At 39.3% G+C, this 16,841-nt stretch overlaps 1 protein-coding gene across 1 annotated transcript in view; it reads right to left on the bottom strand.

The window, feature by feature from the left end:
* Window positions 1–16,841, bottom strand: part of PKP2 (plakophilin 2) — a 44,225-nt gene that overhangs the window by 18,533 nt on the left and 8,851 nt on the right. The window contains exons 3-6 of the mRNA XM_030041290.1: window positions 14,407–15,101; window positions 8,318–8,456; window positions 5,085–5,292; window positions 362–539 (exon numbers count right to left, since the gene is read on the bottom strand). Coding sequence (XP_029897150.1) covers window positions 362–539; window positions 5,085–5,292; window positions 8,318–8,456; window positions 14,407–15,101 — 1,220 coding nt within the window. The remainder of the gene's footprint in view (window positions 1–361; window positions 540–5,084; window positions 5,293–8,317; window positions 8,457–14,406; window positions 15,102–16,841) is intronic.

Below are 16,841 nucleotides of genomic sequence, written 5' to 3'. Positions count from 1 at the left end.
TCTTACTACTATCATCATCGGTCAGGGGCTAATACTATACATCATACCAACAGCTGTTACTCAGTGAAGCATCTCTTTGACTTCAATGCAACTATGCACTGCAACCAGGCCTCTGATTACTATCTTCTGTTACGGATATATTTAGTCTGTGGAGTACCCATCAAATGAACATATAGAAGGCTTTTTTCATTGTATTGAGCAGTAATTCTTCCAGTCTGATGCACATGAGGCATTTCAAAATATGATCTGTATGCAAATTCTTCTCTTGGAGCCATCAAAGTTCAAAGGAAGAAAGAAAATAAATGTGCAGGCCTGTTTTATCATCACTGTTGTTTTGGGTACCTGTGGCCTGAGTGCTCACCTCAAGCATCCTGTGGCATTGTAGAAGATATCAGGGTCAGGTAAAACACTTGACTTTGGGTAATCTCGATCTGGCCAGCCCGAGTAAGGGATGAGAACAGCTTCAGTCAGTGTCTGCAGGGCTTCTCTAATCAACAGGTGCTTCAGCTGGTCATTGGAGGACAAATTCCACAACAAACCTGCAATATCCAAAATAAAATCAGAGTGGCAAAAAGACTCCCCCACGGTTTGAAAGACCTAATCTCAAATTCCTTGAAGTTAATGAGTGAAGGAGCCTGTCTGGCACTCGATATCCTGAAGAGGAGCAGAAGGGGGTGATAAGAGTTCACCAGCCCTGATCTGAGGACATGGAAATGGGGCAAAAAAAGGGGCACAATTATCCACGTAATTAAAGTCACATTTCTATATAGTCAGACTAATGCCCAACTGAGAAGTGCAGTTTTCCACAGCTTTGCGTGCGCATTGCCTATCTACAGCAAACATCTTCTCTGTTACCAAAGCAACACAAGCTAAACAGAGCTAACACCACTGATGCCAGTGACCACTCTCCACACTTCCAGGGAGGAATTCATCTCTTCTGGATGCCTGGCACTTCCAAGTACCAAGTAAAGACCAATGAGTGGGAGAATAAACTTGCATGCAAAGGGGGTAGATGGGAGGTACAAAGAGTGAGTTTCCAGGTCTTTGGAAATCTGCTGGAAACAGGAGATACCCGTTACCAAGTTTCTCTAACACTTGATAGCAAAATTCCTCATAGGCAGCAAAGCTGTTAAACACTGCTTGGCCATTACTGTCCAGACATTTGTTGCTAAATAAATCATTAAGTAACACTACATACCTTATCTACTCACAATCTCCAAACACCAAAACAAATCTCAAATATAATCTCATATAATTGGTTGGTTTGCTTATGTTCTATTCCAACAGACGGTAATTCTTTTTAAAGTACTCTTGCCCTAGAAAAAGACACATATTTCTGCTTTTCACTACAAAGGCATTCATTGTTTCCCCAGCTTGTTGTTCTAAATTTCACAGACCTCCTCCAAACACTGGCAGAGTATTAGTGAATGTTCCTTTCATCAGTTCACAACAAAAAATGTTTCTTTTGTATCTCCTTACACTTTGAATTTAATTTCAGCTATTGTGAGCAATAGTAAAATCAAAACAAAAGCCAGCCAGAAGCAGCTCATTCCTTCTTCTGGGATCAGCTCTTCAACTTCTGAATTAGGGGATAAAAGGAAGAATGTACTTTCCCGAAGGATAAACAAGGCTTGTAGGAAATCAGACATGCAGTCCAAAGGGCATTGATAAGGGAACCAGGTTAAGACAGAATGGCACAAATGCAAGGGCATGAGGACAGAATATCATATTAAAAGGAACAAGTGCATTTTGAATTATAGACAGATGCCTAGAATAGAATTGTCAGAACAGAATTTGAGATGTTGTTCACACTGTAAATTTTCCAGCAAAAATCCTACCTTTACCCACAGGCACTTTCTCACTGGGCTCAGAATAATTCTCTCAGTGGCATTCTGGGTGTGGATGAATTTGTTCACATTAGAAAAGATCTTTAGGAGAGGGCCCTTGCAGCTATGATATAATGTATTCATAGGGGCATAGTTTTCCCTTAGATGGTTATTTGGGAAAATGGGTGGGGTCTCCTTTTAAATTTATGTTTCTTTTAATGACAGTTCTGTTTGTGCTGTAATCTTCCCTGCAGGAAAAAATTTTCTTTCATTTCTTAGATTTATGCTGCATGATAACAAGATCAAGAGGATAGATACTCCCTGGAGGCTCATCTGGCTTACCTTCAAAAGCTAATCTTTTCTGGTTTTTTTTTCATGCCACAGTCATTTTAATTTCTGTTCCTCAGTATGCTCTCCAAATACTACAAAATGCCATTCCTGTCTTGGCTCCTGCATTGTCTCCAAGTGACATCCTCTCCTACTATTCAGGAGTAACCTCATTCCTTTCCTGAGAGATTTGCAAGAAGTTTGTTAGTATGTCAAACAAAGGACAAAGCCTATGGGTCCTTTATTTGTATCAGTGATTTTAGGAAGCTAGCAAATTCAGTCAATGTGATGATCTTGAGGAGGTCTCATTCCCCCTAAGAAGAGATCAAAAAAGCAGAGAAATTGCACAGAGAACGCAGGCAGCTATTTTCTGCATAGAAGCATTAGGTAAACTGGTCCACAGCAGCTTTCAAACCACTGTCATAAGCACAGAGCTACTTTGGTGGGGGTACTGGTTTGGCACTTTTTGTGTGTTCTCCTGGGACGCACAGACTGTGAGGCAGGACACAGCACTTGCTATAATCAGCATTTATCTCCATACACTTTCATTGCTTTCAGTCTTTCATAGGACGATACAAGGCAGACTGCATGATTATGCTCAGACTGTATTCCTCAGCCTAGGTCTTGAACAAAATATAGGCCATCAAAATATTCTTTAAGAATATATGACATGATATGATATGATATGATATGGCTTAATATTAGGCAAGTGTTTGTATTAACACTGCTGGTACTAATAAGCCAGTGACCTTAAAGATAAGCTTCTAAGGCTGAGATGTACTTATCTCTTGTGCATTAGATCATATTTCTGACAGGTAATGAAGTATGGTATGAGAAAACTTCTGTGTCTCGGAGTTTTAACTTCCTCTCTCCAACAACTTCCTTATTGTCGTGTATTTTTGTCAGGTGGAGTGCTTTGGTACCATGCTTCCTACACAGCAGTAGAAACAAAAAGCTTTCCTCTGCTGAGCTTAGACATCTTTATTAATGAGTATCACATGCTTTCGATCCTTGGCCAGAAATCTTTCAATGGAATTCAGCGTGATATTACCAGGTACCAAGATGATTTTACTAATCTCTTATGGGGGAAGACATTCAGTTAATTATCATATCACACATTTGGAAGTCTCTAATTTACAGTCAAAGTAGGCAAGTAATAAGTATGACGTGGAAAGACAGATGGGCTACTCATGCTGACCAGGTGGAAGCCCAAAGGTTCTGCGTTAACCTTTTCCTGGAAGTATTACAACACTGCAGTGCGATTGCATGCATAGCTATGATATTCCACTAGTCCTGTAGGAAGCCAAAGGCAATGCAAGAGGAGAACCAACACTTGTAGGTGAGCCGTCAATCAGGGAAACTGTTGCTCAGCAGGGTTTAACCATTTTGGTAGAAAGGCACTCAGAGGTTTGCATTGTGCTTGGAAAAGGCCCTATGTTGCAGCCCTTGTCGGGCTACATACTCAATCTGTACAGGACTGTAATTGCAGTGTTTCCTAGATATCACTGCACATGCCAAGATCATCTGGAAGCACTGACCTTAGTAAACATATGCTTAACAGTGACTGTCTACCTCCTGTCTGCAGCCCACCCCTTGCCTGCCTTTGAAGAGTAGGCTGGGAAAGAAAGTGGCTGGAAGCAAAGTTAATATTCTCATAGAAATTCATTCAACCAGGGTGCCCTTTGCCCTGTTGGCTCCTTGCAGCTTGCTAGGCAGCTGGAAGAATTGCTCAAGTGATGGCAGAAAGTATGTCCTAGTGCCATTTTCACCAAGGGACCCAATGTACTTCCTCCTGACTGCACGTTTGGGCTTGACCAAAGAGAGAAATACTTCTCTCGGTGAATTTTTAAAGCCATCCCTTGCAACGGATAGGCATGAAAGTGTATCAGAGTATTTTGCTTTATGCAAACTACAACATCCTGCTTGATATCGCTTAAATATTTTGTTGGTGTCTTGTATGTTTCGTAAGTAAATATTCATGTTCGATGACAGCAGTTATTGCAGAAAGAAGGTGCCCCTTCATCCATTTTCACACTAGTGAAAGGGAAGACAATAATATTCACAATATCTATATGAGTTATCCTGCACAGTCAAAGCTTTTGTCAGAAATGATGAAGTTGCTAGCAAGACAAGAGCATTAGCTTTCTGGCCACTGTACTACCATTTTCACTGTTTCCCTCACTGGTGTGTAATAGCACTGAGAGACAACACACCATACAATAAGTTACTAAGTGACCCAAATCTGCATCTGATGAATGCGAAAAACTTTAAACCATTTTCATGTTGCAGAGCTGTAGAACTGAGCCAAAAGACCCAACAAGACAAAGCTTTGTTCTCCAGCTTAGGGAGCACAGTACTTCAAATACTTAAAAGAATGCAGAATTACAGAAGGTCTCAACATGCCTTTCCTTCAAAGTAGGGCTGCTCGACACCTTCTGTATTTTTTCAAGCACTGTTATTTTAATAGCTTGTGTTCCTGGTATCTTTAAAGATCACTTAAACCAAATCCCCATTCATTTATTCATAATGTTTTCTTCCATTTATAAAATATAAGCCTGCTCTTCCTTTGCATGCTAACTAGAATGAATGTGGGTCACAAAATGGTTCTACAGAATTTCCTATTTGGAGACTCACTTTCTTTTCTGGAATACCTAGGACTTCAAGCTTCCTGCAAACAAATAGACTCGTGTCATTTCTGAAGATGCTTTAAGAGAGGAGGTTGCAGTTAGTTCCTAGTGTCTTCTTACTGTCTTAAGGACTGGTCTTGAGTAAGGACCTTGGAATTTCACCCTAAGGGAAGAGCTTAGAATAGGTGACAATATTCTTGTATTTAGTCACTAAACATGGCCTAAGTAAACAATCACGTACCTCACATGGAAAGCTTGTGTGCTACTTAAAGCACTTCATGCTCAACTGCACAGAAAACACTACCTGTTATTTGCTTTTTAGTCTCTACATCCCTGGTGTGGCGGAGCAGGCGGAGCAAGAGCGGGATCCCTTTCTGCTCTGACACTTCCAGTTTGTTGTCATTGTCCTCAAACACCAAGTTTCTCAGAGCACCACTTGCTGCCCGCTGAATGTCCTCATTCTGAACGTCAAGAAGCTGTAAAATTTTGGGGATACCGCCAAGTGAGAAAACCTGCGAGGAAAACAGAGCACAGCAGAGAATAGTTAGATACTGTAAATGAAAAACTCCCCCCACCTCCCCACCAAACCTTTAAACAGTCACAGGGACTTTTTTCGTTTGCTCCTATTTGAAAGACATGAAGCAGAGAACATTAATCATTTGGACATGACTGTTAACTTCTGGGCTTTCATATGAGTCATAGTTAAAATCCACAACTAAGGGAGGCATCATATTTTAATAATTAATGTCAGAGAATGAAACTAAATCTCTTCCAGCTTTGCTGCACATTTGTACTCTCTGACAAGACATTTAATTGCTCTGTATTTTAGCTTCCATCTTGGTGAAATGGATATTTGAGATTTAACTCTGGAATATTTATAAACTGCTTTGAGATTTCTTGATGTAAAATGTTCCTGATATGCCAAGTTTGCTTTTTTGTCTCAGCAGCCAGCCTGATGGAAACAGAATATTTTTCTCTGTTAACTTCTGTGCATGTATTGAAAGTATATTAAATAAGAATACATTATACTTAGTACTTCTTATCTGTGGCATACTGAGAAAAAAATAGTAAACTAGTAAACTTCGAAATGTAGACCATTAAACATTGTAAGCTAGTTAACTACTGAACCACCCATATTTAACAAAAACTACTCTTCAGTGTCTAACTCTTTAGAAAATGAGGTTTTGGCCCCAAATGAATGAAGAATTAAGAAGATGTTATTTTACAGCAGCTGTATGGAAACAAATAGTTTCCAAGTTCTACATGTTGTGGCAAATGATGAATCCCATATGAGCTGTGATGTGGTATAAGCAAGCCTTGGCTCATTTAGGAATGAGTTTACTATGGAAAATACTTCACATTCATGTACAATTGAGGACAGTTTCCTCCAGCATCTCAGAATGCCATATGGTTTTGTGGATAAACTCATCCTTGTGTAGAACCAACAGCATGTGAAAGACTTAGAAATCTGATACAACTGTTTTGAGTGGTGCAGAGTTTAATGATAAAAAGAATTCAATACGACCGACAGGTGTTGGCAACATGAAGAAATGAAACTTCACAAAGCCTTTTGCCCTTCATGCCCTGGCAAACTACACCACCTGCCTGCCTTTCCTCTGATTCAGTTGTACAAAAGGCACAGTTTTCTTGCTGCTGCACTGCTGACCTGATTCCCCCTGCATTCACTCAGCAATCATCTAGATGCTAGCAGAATGAAATACAGAAATATATATCTTGAGGTAAGTGGAGCACAGAGCATGCTGAAGGCACATCGACCTATTTTATTACAGTAGATAAGCCCTTTTGACACTGATACTGTAGCTAGTTGGTTTTTTTAAACATTTATGGAGACTTTCTGTTGGTAATTTCAAGGGATTTATAGCTCTTGTAAAAGAAGTGGTGCTATTTCCACCTAATGTGCAGAGGAGAATTTACAAAAGCTACTGATTGGTCTTTCTAAATTGTCATCGCTAGACAAAATTCACCAAAATACTGTAAGACCACAAGTTCCCAAGAAAAAGAAAAGCCACTAGACACACAGACTATGAAGTAGCAGGCAACAAAGCATCGGGAGACAAAGAAAAGGAATGCAGGCTAAAAGGCTAAAAAGGGGAAACAAGACAATGCCCATGTGAACAAGTCTGATGGGCACCAAACAGAAAAACTCAGCTAGGATATGTGGGATAGACAGGAAAATAAAGAAGGCTTCAGGCTAACTGCTCCAATTTGAACGCTTTTACTCATCCACTTGTTTTTCCAGGAAGCTGCCTGAGAGAGGTCTGAATAATAAACCACCTTCAAACATTCAGTTCTGAAGCTCTGTCCTGAGACTGAAGTTAAGGCTTCTAATTGTACTGGTGGTTTTTTCCAAAACAGACTTTGATCTACCATGAAGCAAGTTAAAACCACCAAAGGGCTGAGTGATGTTTGGCTGTCACTGAACTGGACTGCATATATATGAATATGGAGTTAAGGCTGAGATTATGTATGAATAATACCAAGCATATTACAAAACAAAGCAGATGTAAGAATTTTTTTTTAAATGGTTGAAATAAACAACCACCTTACACATTAATGTACAGAACTGTTCAGCAAGGGAGCCATAATTGTGTTCGATAGTGAAATTTAAAGAAAAGGATGAAGAGAATATTTTTAATATGTCCTTTCAAAAAACTTGTAAGAGACTTAACAAGTCTCTTGTAAGAGACTTAACAAATTTGGTTAATCCAAACAATGTATTAATGCATTTGTGCAGTCCCAACAAGCCCTTACCAGTTTGGCTAATCCATACACTGTATTAACACATTTGTGCAGTCCTAGAAAACCCTGAAGCTTGGACAAGTTTGCACTGTACTCCCAGAGTTTTCTTTTCTGGGATATTTCTGTACCAACGACGTAAGCATGCCAGTCAAAGATGAGACACAGGAGCCAATATATTGCCCCAAAAGTTCAGACTCTACAACTTACAAAGGCTGAAAGCGCTATGTTCGTTTGGCCTGAAAAAGAGCAAACTAATTGGGTATACACTTAGCAGCCTTAAAATATATGAAAAACCATTATCAAGGAGAAAGAAAAATAGACATTCTTCTCCATATCCATCAAGATGGGATAGAAATTAATCAACGCAGTTTGAAAAAGGGAGATTTAAGTTATAGTTTGGGAATAACTGGTAAGGGTAGTAAAGCTCTTTGCCTGCAGGAGCTTGTGGGATCCTAATCAATGGGGTTTTTTAAAAGTTGGTCACAAACGTCTGTAATTACAGATGGTTTGGGTGAATTTTTACCCTACATTTCTACGTCTCCTATCACAAAATGATAAAGACCAAATTTTTGCTAGCATACACCAGTGCCATTCCATGGATTTAAAAGAATCTGCAGCAAAAAAGCATCAGCATATTTTAGGGAAAATGTTCAACATCAGTATCCTACAAGGTTTCTTGGAGTGTCTTTTTTTTTTTCGTGTTGGCACACAGTGCCATACAGTATAGAAAGTTATTTGCTCTACCTGATTGTAACTGGCATAAAAATAATTACTTACTTTTCTTCTGGCATCTGCTTTCTGGAAGCACTCATGCTGTATGAAAGTCACTGCAGCAAGAATCCTAGGGGTGGACTGTGTATTTTCACTCTTCAGTATGCTTACTGCACGATCCAGAGTCATCTCCCCTTCTGGGCTCCTTAAAAATATAGACAGAGGAAATGTAGTGAAGCAAGACTGCAGAAAAATCATTTAGCCTGTGAAATTTCTTGTAATACCAGGATTTTAATATTTTTCAAGTAACTTCAGCTTTTCTTAGAAAATGATTCCCTTTCCAGCAGCAGAAAATATTATAAAAGCTTTAAGACATACTAAAATTCTGGGGGAAGAGAAAATCATAAATGGAAGTGTTGCAACAATAAGAGGTTCTGGACAAAGCAAGTCATGCTTCACATTATAAAACCAAAATGGAAACATCAGTGGATGAAGCACTAAGATCCAAAGGAGGCCGTAACCAAATTAGAGTGTCTTTTACTGATCAAGAAGATACCTTGATGTTTTTCTCAGTAATGGGATGATTGCTTTTTTATATTTGTTTTCATGCCGTTCTTCAGTTTCTCAGTTCCCAGACTACATATATGCAAGGCTCAGTACCTGCTTTTTTCAAGCTTATAGAAGTTGTTCTAGTTTGAAATAGACGGGCAAAGCCTTTTTTCAGGTGGGACAGATGGGCAAAGCCTTTTTTCAGGTGGGACAAAATAAAAACACCACTCATTAAATCAAGGATGTACATCGCCTGTGGTAGGATTAAAAATATGTGTGGCTATTTTCCTCCCAACTTCCAGCATGTTTGCTTGAATTATAATTGTGTTAGACAACAATATACAAAATTGGAAAGAGAGGTCACCAGACCCATTTTTTCCCCAGTAAATGGAACATAAAACAATTCATGGCACAATCAGGTGCACTAGCTCTGGGACAGGTGGTTATGTTCCCCAGACTTTTTATTTACTTTTTGTTTCAAATAAGTCTCCACCTAGAGAAAAAAAAAGGGGGGGGGAGGGGAGGAAGCAGTGGACAAAATCATGAGTATTCTACTTTTTTAAAACCAAATAATTTTGTAGAACCAGATCCCGGGCTGGCCAGACAGGGATGAGAGGACAGTCTGTGAACCACAGTGAAACAAGTAGTCATTGGCAATAACTCCCTACTTCAGAGCTAGCAGAATCAGAATGGTTTACCTGATAACCATCTCAGTAAGTGCATCTAAAATTAGAATTTTTGACACAATTACCTTTTATATGTTAAAATAGGTGCCTGGGAAATAAATTGGTTTAAACTGAAATTTTGATTTTTTTTTTCTTTTAACTAAGCAGAAATATTAAATAATAAACAATGTTCAGAAACGTGAAATACGAAATGTTTTGATACTGAGAAAAAAAAAATTTTCTAAAGCATGTGTTTGTGGACTGCACCAGGAGTCACTCAGTTCTTCAGCTCTGAGACTGTCTCAGTAATGGACTGGCAGCAATGAAAGAGTCTGGAAGTCCAGGCTTGCCCAGAATGGGCTGCAGAGGAGCAAGGTAGACAAATGAGGCAGAAGTCAGGCAGATTTCTCACAGAGAATCTTGCTATAAATACATTGAAATCCAACTCTTTCCCCCCAAATATTTATGATGAACTCATGAGCTCTGAGACAAAAATGGATTTTGTTGGAATTTTTCCTGCCAGCTACACTGTAAATCAACATCTGGTGCTTGCTTTTGCTGAGGCAAAAGACAATTAGTATGGCTGCAAGGACAGCAAAGAAATGAAGAAGAATTTCGATGCACCTGTTGCAACTGAAATTATACTCCTGTACCCTGAGGTTTCCACCTGCCTTTATATTTCCCTTTGGTATAAATCATGTTATTTCTTGTCTTCTCCCCCCCTCTGAGATAGTGTTTTGAGCAAATACGCTGCATCTATAGGTGCTGAGGCGCGCTTGTGCAAGACAAAGATGAAATGAAGGGGACAGTGTGTTGAGGATGTCAATGGAAAGGTTAAATCAAAGTGAAATTAGACAGAACTATGGTTAGTATCTCTAGTGCCCTGGGCTCTGGTCTGGCAACGCTTACAGCTTCCAGATTTTCAGAGTTTACGTCAGTCGGGATTTAAAACAAAGTAGCTAGTAAGTTACTCTTAAGTTGCAAGTGGAATGTACTGATCAGAAACTTACTTAAACATCTTGAACAATGAGTAATGGAAAAAAGCCACATCATATTTCTTCTTGCTCTCTTTAAGTGGAACAGAAGAACAGGAATTTCAAGCTTGGGTTTTAGTCAGGTTTCTTCAATCAACAAGGGGTTTGTGACCATGTTATATACGTGCACATGTGAGCATGCCTACCTGCCTCTTAGTCACTGCAGTAACTTTGGAGCCCTTTGACCAAATTCAGTCACCTTCTACAGAGCAGCAGACACCTCCGATGTATTAAATTGTGAGTCATTTCAGTGACTAACAGCAGAGAAGGACTCTATCCACGCCCTGGCCAGGGTCAAGACTGCTGCATGAGCTGATCCCTCGTGGGACACCAGAGAATCCACATGGGAGCTCAGCCTCAGGATACCAAGGACGTCCCAGAGTAGTAAAGGTCCATCAGCAGTCACTATCAGGCTGAGATAAACACATGTACAGCCAGAGACCAAATTTCTAAGTGCTGGGTGTGTGGATCTGCATTGTGACCGGGAGCAGCCCACCATTCACCAGAGTCATGCCTTCATGGCTGATACTCCTTCACGTGCAGTAGCCAAAAATCTTTCTCTTCTGTTGTTCACTGCCATACTAGGATTGCTCTTCACTGGATAAAAATAACTTTCACTGGTGTTTTATCTGACAGTAATAAAGGATACAATATAATCTTTGACCCTCAATGGTATTCATAAAGTTGCAGCACCCTAACTCTTGTCAAAATAGAATTTGATGCAACGATTCCATCCTACCCTCAGAACACTTACAGGCAAACTTAATAGCCACGTGGCTCATCAGCATGTGCAATGACAACAAACAAATGGATATGCAGGCAGCGGTTGTTAAACAGAACAATGATTTGACAAGTTCTGACTTCACCTTAATTGCCAGAATGTAACATTTTTGAGATATATACACTGTGTTGTCTAATCATTTTGTGACAGCTCTCAATACATTTAGAGGTCAGATTCAGTGAGCAGCTGTTTCTCAGACAGCTTCAGGCTGAACCTCTCTCTTTCCTAAGCCCTTGATATGAGGATGCTTTTAACTGCTTCACTTTACCAGAAGATACAGAGACAGCATCTCTATACTCTGATTTTTCTACTTTGATTTCATAGCATGAGCTAATTCTTCTACAGAAAGTTTGAAAATGCTTTTATATACATTTCAAATACCATACACAGCTAGTCCACTGCTTCTCTTTAACGTTACAGAACTACTTTACATCCTCTTAATTAATCTTGGAAAGACCTAAATTTTGATTTGCATAAAAAAGTATAAATTTCTGGAAAAAATCAAATTACTCAGAAAACAGGCTGACCTCCCCCCCCCGCCCCCTTCCATTATTAAGGGAGCAAGAGGTAAGGGAGCAGTATATCAGATAATGCAATCTTAAAATCAAAGAGAATGGGAAATGACAAGAAATGTGAAAGTCCCTACTAACATCTTAAACTGAGAAGTCTTGTCAAAAGAAATTATTGCAGTACTGGTGGAATGATGGACTTGAGTGAAATATCTCTGATTTGACAGCAGTGTATACCCCAAAGCAAAATGTTGTCTATTACATTTTAAATACTTAATTCTACATTAAACTGTGCAGTAGCTAGATGTGGATGAACCAAAATGTACTACAATAACAATAGGACTTCTGCATGAAGCCCTTCCAGTGGTGAGAATTACAAGGGGATTTATTACATGTGTATTTTAGATGTCTGAAAACAGTAATAATATATTTCGATACCATACACACGTCATCACATAAGCACGTGTAACAAATACTTACTTCAGTCAGCTAAAATAGCTACCATTTCTTCCTCATCATTTAAGAATCTAGTGGTGCAAATCTCTTCCGGAATTGTATCTTACATGCTGCTTTTCATCAGCCTCTTCACTAATATAAGCTATTATATTTTACAGAGAATTTTTTAAACTTTGGGTAAAATAAAGAGCCCCTTACTCCCCCCAAAATGTAGCTATGAAACTAAACTAGAACCAAGGGTATTTAAAAATCTGAACAAGATATGTACAAGTAAATTAAATAGAAGTGCTGAGATAAATGAAATCTGTGAACATCTGCAAAAAGAACTTTAGAGGCTTTCACAGCACTTCCAATTGTTTTCCTCTGTAATTTCCAGCAAAAGCTGAACTTAAAAACTAGCACTTAAGGAATTATGCTGTCAAAAAGATTTCTATTAGGTCACAAATCTTCCACCTGAGTTCAGCATGGTCTCAAGCAAGCCCCTGCACAATGACTGAAGATAGATGTTTACATCTGCAGGTATGAAAACCACTTTGGTTGATTTTTGTGCAGGCAGACAACCAGACTCCAGTGTCTGCACCTGCCAAAGAAGAACCAAAATTGCTCCTACACAAAATTAAATATCAAAATTGCTGGTTGTGGCTCAGAAATGCACTCAAGGATGTGCTTAAAGTTAAGTAAATGATTAAGTCAATGGGATATATGCCTATTTGTAAATTGTCTTACTGAGAAACAAAGTCCTCCCAGGCACCTATTTTCAACATTACTACTCCCAAATCTTTAGCTGTTGTGAGCTCTCAGCTGTTTTTTCTGGACTTACTTGTGGTAAAGACTGAATACTTAAGAGTCACATCATTAATACCAGATCTCTTAACTCGTGCATCACCCAGAGGTGAAAATTTTGATCCAGATCAGATGTGGGCACAAGACTGTATATATTTGTAAATCTAGTCATAAAACACAACATGTAGTTGATGACAGAAAATAACTGATCTGTACACAGCAGTGATATCGGATGATATCTCATCTCACACAGCAACAAATTTAGAAAAAGAAGAAAGGCAGCCTTCAGAAAAATGAACATAACAGCTACACAGTTATGGAAAAAGAGACATTTCTTAATAACATTGTTGTAAATTACACCATGATTAACTTACATAAGAAACCTTGGGATCCTATTTGGATTATGAAAAAACAGAAACCACAGTAAACACTGCAAGTAACCATCCCCTGTTTACCAAGTGGTCTGTTCTGTCCATTGAACCTTAAGAGCTCTGGAACCATTCAGGATTTTTCTAAAATGAAAAAAAATATTCACTTCTGAGGGGAATTTCAGAATTGATAAATTTTCTCTTTTGAAAATGGAACTGATCTTAGACATTCTGAAATCTTCTCTGGAAGGGAATTTCAGGGGAAAAAAGAAGTAATTTGGAAAAAAAAAAAAAAGTGCTTCTAAGATTTTAAACAATTTTCCTGAGATTGGGGGCAGCTTTGGCAATTTCTGCCATGGAGCTAACCAGACTTCAAATTAAGATAGTGTCCTCAGAGCATGTAGGATCTCATGGTATTAAAAAGCCCTGAAATTCAGAGCAGTTTGTATTTGTTCCAGGGATGGATAGTGCTACAGAGCTAAGAGAAATTCCTGCCTGTATTTTAACTGAAGTTTATCAAAACTAAAAGGTTCCTTGAAACCATGAAGGATTTTTAACTGGAAATTGTCAATCTGCCAAAAGCTGCTTCACTGGTAGATTTCTGACCTATTCTCACGAGAACCAGTGCTGAAATAATCCGGTCTCTTAGGAGCACAAAATTTGCCAATACATTACCGTGTATTGTGACTTAAGTTGTAAATTACTCAGTGCCTACTGCATGTCTCTTTATAAAATTGATTAACTCTTGGCAAAAGGGGTCCCCAAACCTGAGCAGAAGGTGTGGACCCTGCAGTATGTACATACACATACATTTTTTTCTCCCTTTCCTCTGTTGCACTGGAAGTGGATATTTAAAAGTGAATCTACATTCTGCATCCTCTGTACTGACATTTCATACACCGTGTTGGCTGCTGAACCATAAGCTGTCAGTTTACTTTCTATTTTTAAACAAACAGGTTCCTTTCAGCTGTGACACCCCAGAACCAAAGCGGGTCCTGCCTTGTGCTTACCCTAGCTGAGATCCATTGATGGTGGCTTGTTCACTCTGCAGGAAACCGTTTCTCCCTGCTGCTGCCACAGCAGCTGTCAATGGCATCCTCTTCCCATCCGTTTCTGCAGCGACACTGGTTACTGAAGCTGGTTGGGAAACTTCCCTCCTGGTCTGTGTGCTTCTGAAAATAGTTTGGTACCAGCTGGACCTTAAAGATTGCCTGTTCTGAGACCCCAAACGGGGAGCAATTGGGGATCTCACTTGTCCCATCGCACTGCCTGAGGTCAGGTAGTTCTCCTTCTCCAAAAGGTTGGTCATACTGCGACTGTTGCCTGCTTGATGGTACAGAGGGACAGTGGGGCTGGGGTAGACACCATCGAGGATGGCATCATTAATAGGCCCCATGTGGGAGTGTCTCTTAATGAAGCGTCCCCTGTTCACTGAATCACGAAGAGTGTACCCAACAATCTCAGACCGAGCATATCTTGGTGGGATGGTCCCGCTGGATCTCCTGCTATCTCCATGCCTCATGGAGAATCCAGTTGAAATCCCTCCGTCATAGTGAAAATCATTGGACACATATGCCAATCTTTCAGGACTTCGTTGGGGTGAAACCTCTAGTCTCTTCAGAGGCTGCCTTTGAGCTCTCTCTTCCATTGTCTTGTAAGTAATCCTCGTCCCCCAGCCATTTGTATAAGAGGATGGCGAGGGCACCTGTTCAAGGGTGCATAAGAGAACAGGAGTCTCAGTAAGAGCACAGCATTTAGGACTAATAGCAAAGAAACCAAACCAAAAAAGTAAAGATAAAAATTCTAAGGTCTGCTCTCAGAATCAGAAAACAAAATGTGAACATCACCAAAATTGTGCATTAAATGGGATTCTGCAACACTTCTTTGTATCTGCCTAACAAAGGTCTAAACATTAGGAGACGAAGTCTAAGCAGCTAGTCTTCTGTCATGAACTCAAAATAGGTGCGCAAGTCAATTGTGCCTGGTAGCGAACAGTCTGCTTATTAATGGAGATTTTAGTTTCAGTTTGAAACTCCTCAGGGATTAACACCCACATCTGCTACTAAAATTAAATTCAAGGTTTTCCAATAGACAGAAGAAAATTAATCAGTCAGATATTAAAACATTATACTAAAGTGTCTGCATATTCCTATTAACCTTATTAATATAAGGTTATTAAGCCCTCTTGTTCACTTTGTGGTAGGTTCTAGTAAAAAGAGATAGTCCCTTCCCTGTTTGTCTAACCTCTTAAAAATGAAGGAGATTACATAACAGTCTAATAAAACCATCTCAATTGTTTCCCTAATTCTACAGTTGCAATTTAAGATGATTTTTCTTTTCCTGTTCCTAATGGGCATGGACAGTAATGGATCATCATCTTGCTTTATAATTTTATCTTTTCTAAACTCAACAAACCCACTTCCTTCAACCTTTCTTTGTAGATGTGCCTTCAAGATTCAAGATTAGGTGCCATTTGGGGCCTCTCCAATTTTTCTACCTTTTTCTTACGCTCTAAATTGGACATCGTACTCCATTGAAGACCTTTCAGAACTAAATCAACTGGGAGTCTATCTGGCCTTGAAATAGAAGAGTCAAGCCCGCATTTTTTTTTCAGATCAGTAAGCACAGTGGCATCCAGCCATTAATCAAATTCCTGTATATTCCATTTCCATGTTGTATTAAAGTTTTGTAATATTAAAGGCATTTTTTAAGGTAAACTGAGAAGCTTACACAGTTTATTAATTGAAGGGACAGTGCTTAGCAGATAGTTGCCAGACTGAAATCCCTTAATTTCACTGTTGAGGAGTTCCTGAGGGTGATAATCAACTCACAAAAGGAGTAAAGGTTGCTGAAACTAGTAGGCTGAGGCAAGGATCACTGGATACATCTGTTTATTCTACGGAAGCTATGCAAGGATATCTTTATCTTTTGTTTGGGGACAAGGAAATTAATGTTTTAGTGAAATACTAGACCTTGTGGCTTTTTCTGGCTCTCACACAGGACAAATAGTCTCTCTCTCTTATTTTTTAATTCTCCCCCCCCCCCCCCCCCCCCCCCGGAAAACTGTAGCATTTTCTTGCAGTTCCTATGTCACCTCCAGTTTCCCTCTTGTTGCTCTCCTCTAGAGAGAAGGGATTTACATTAAATATTATGGACTGGATGATAGGTGAGAACAGAGGATAGGAGGACAGAGAAGGAAATGTATTTAAGTAAATGGTTCTAACTCTCCCCGTACAGAGCCAGAGCTGCTTCACTAACTGGCCAGAAGCTGGGCTATTTCCTTTAATGACAATAAGCCATTCTTGAGTAATCTAAAATTAAGAAAGAATCAGCCCCTCCGTATATGGTTATTAAATAAATATTTCTGTTCTCAAGCTGAATTGCTTTCAGTTTACTAATGTTGATCATGCAGCAGCATTGCTATTGAGCTGTGTGTTGATTTCCA

The sequence above is a fragment of the Aquila chrysaetos genome, chromosome 17, assembly GCF_900496995.4.
Source record: "Aquila chrysaetos chrysaetos chromosome 17, bAquChr1.4, whole genome shotgun sequence".
Lineage (NCBI taxonomy): Eukaryota > Metazoa > Chordata > Aves > Accipitriformes > Accipitridae > Aquila > Aquila chrysaetos.
Note: the sequence above shows the minus strand (reverse complement) of the source record. Positions and strands in the feature narration are given on the sequence as shown.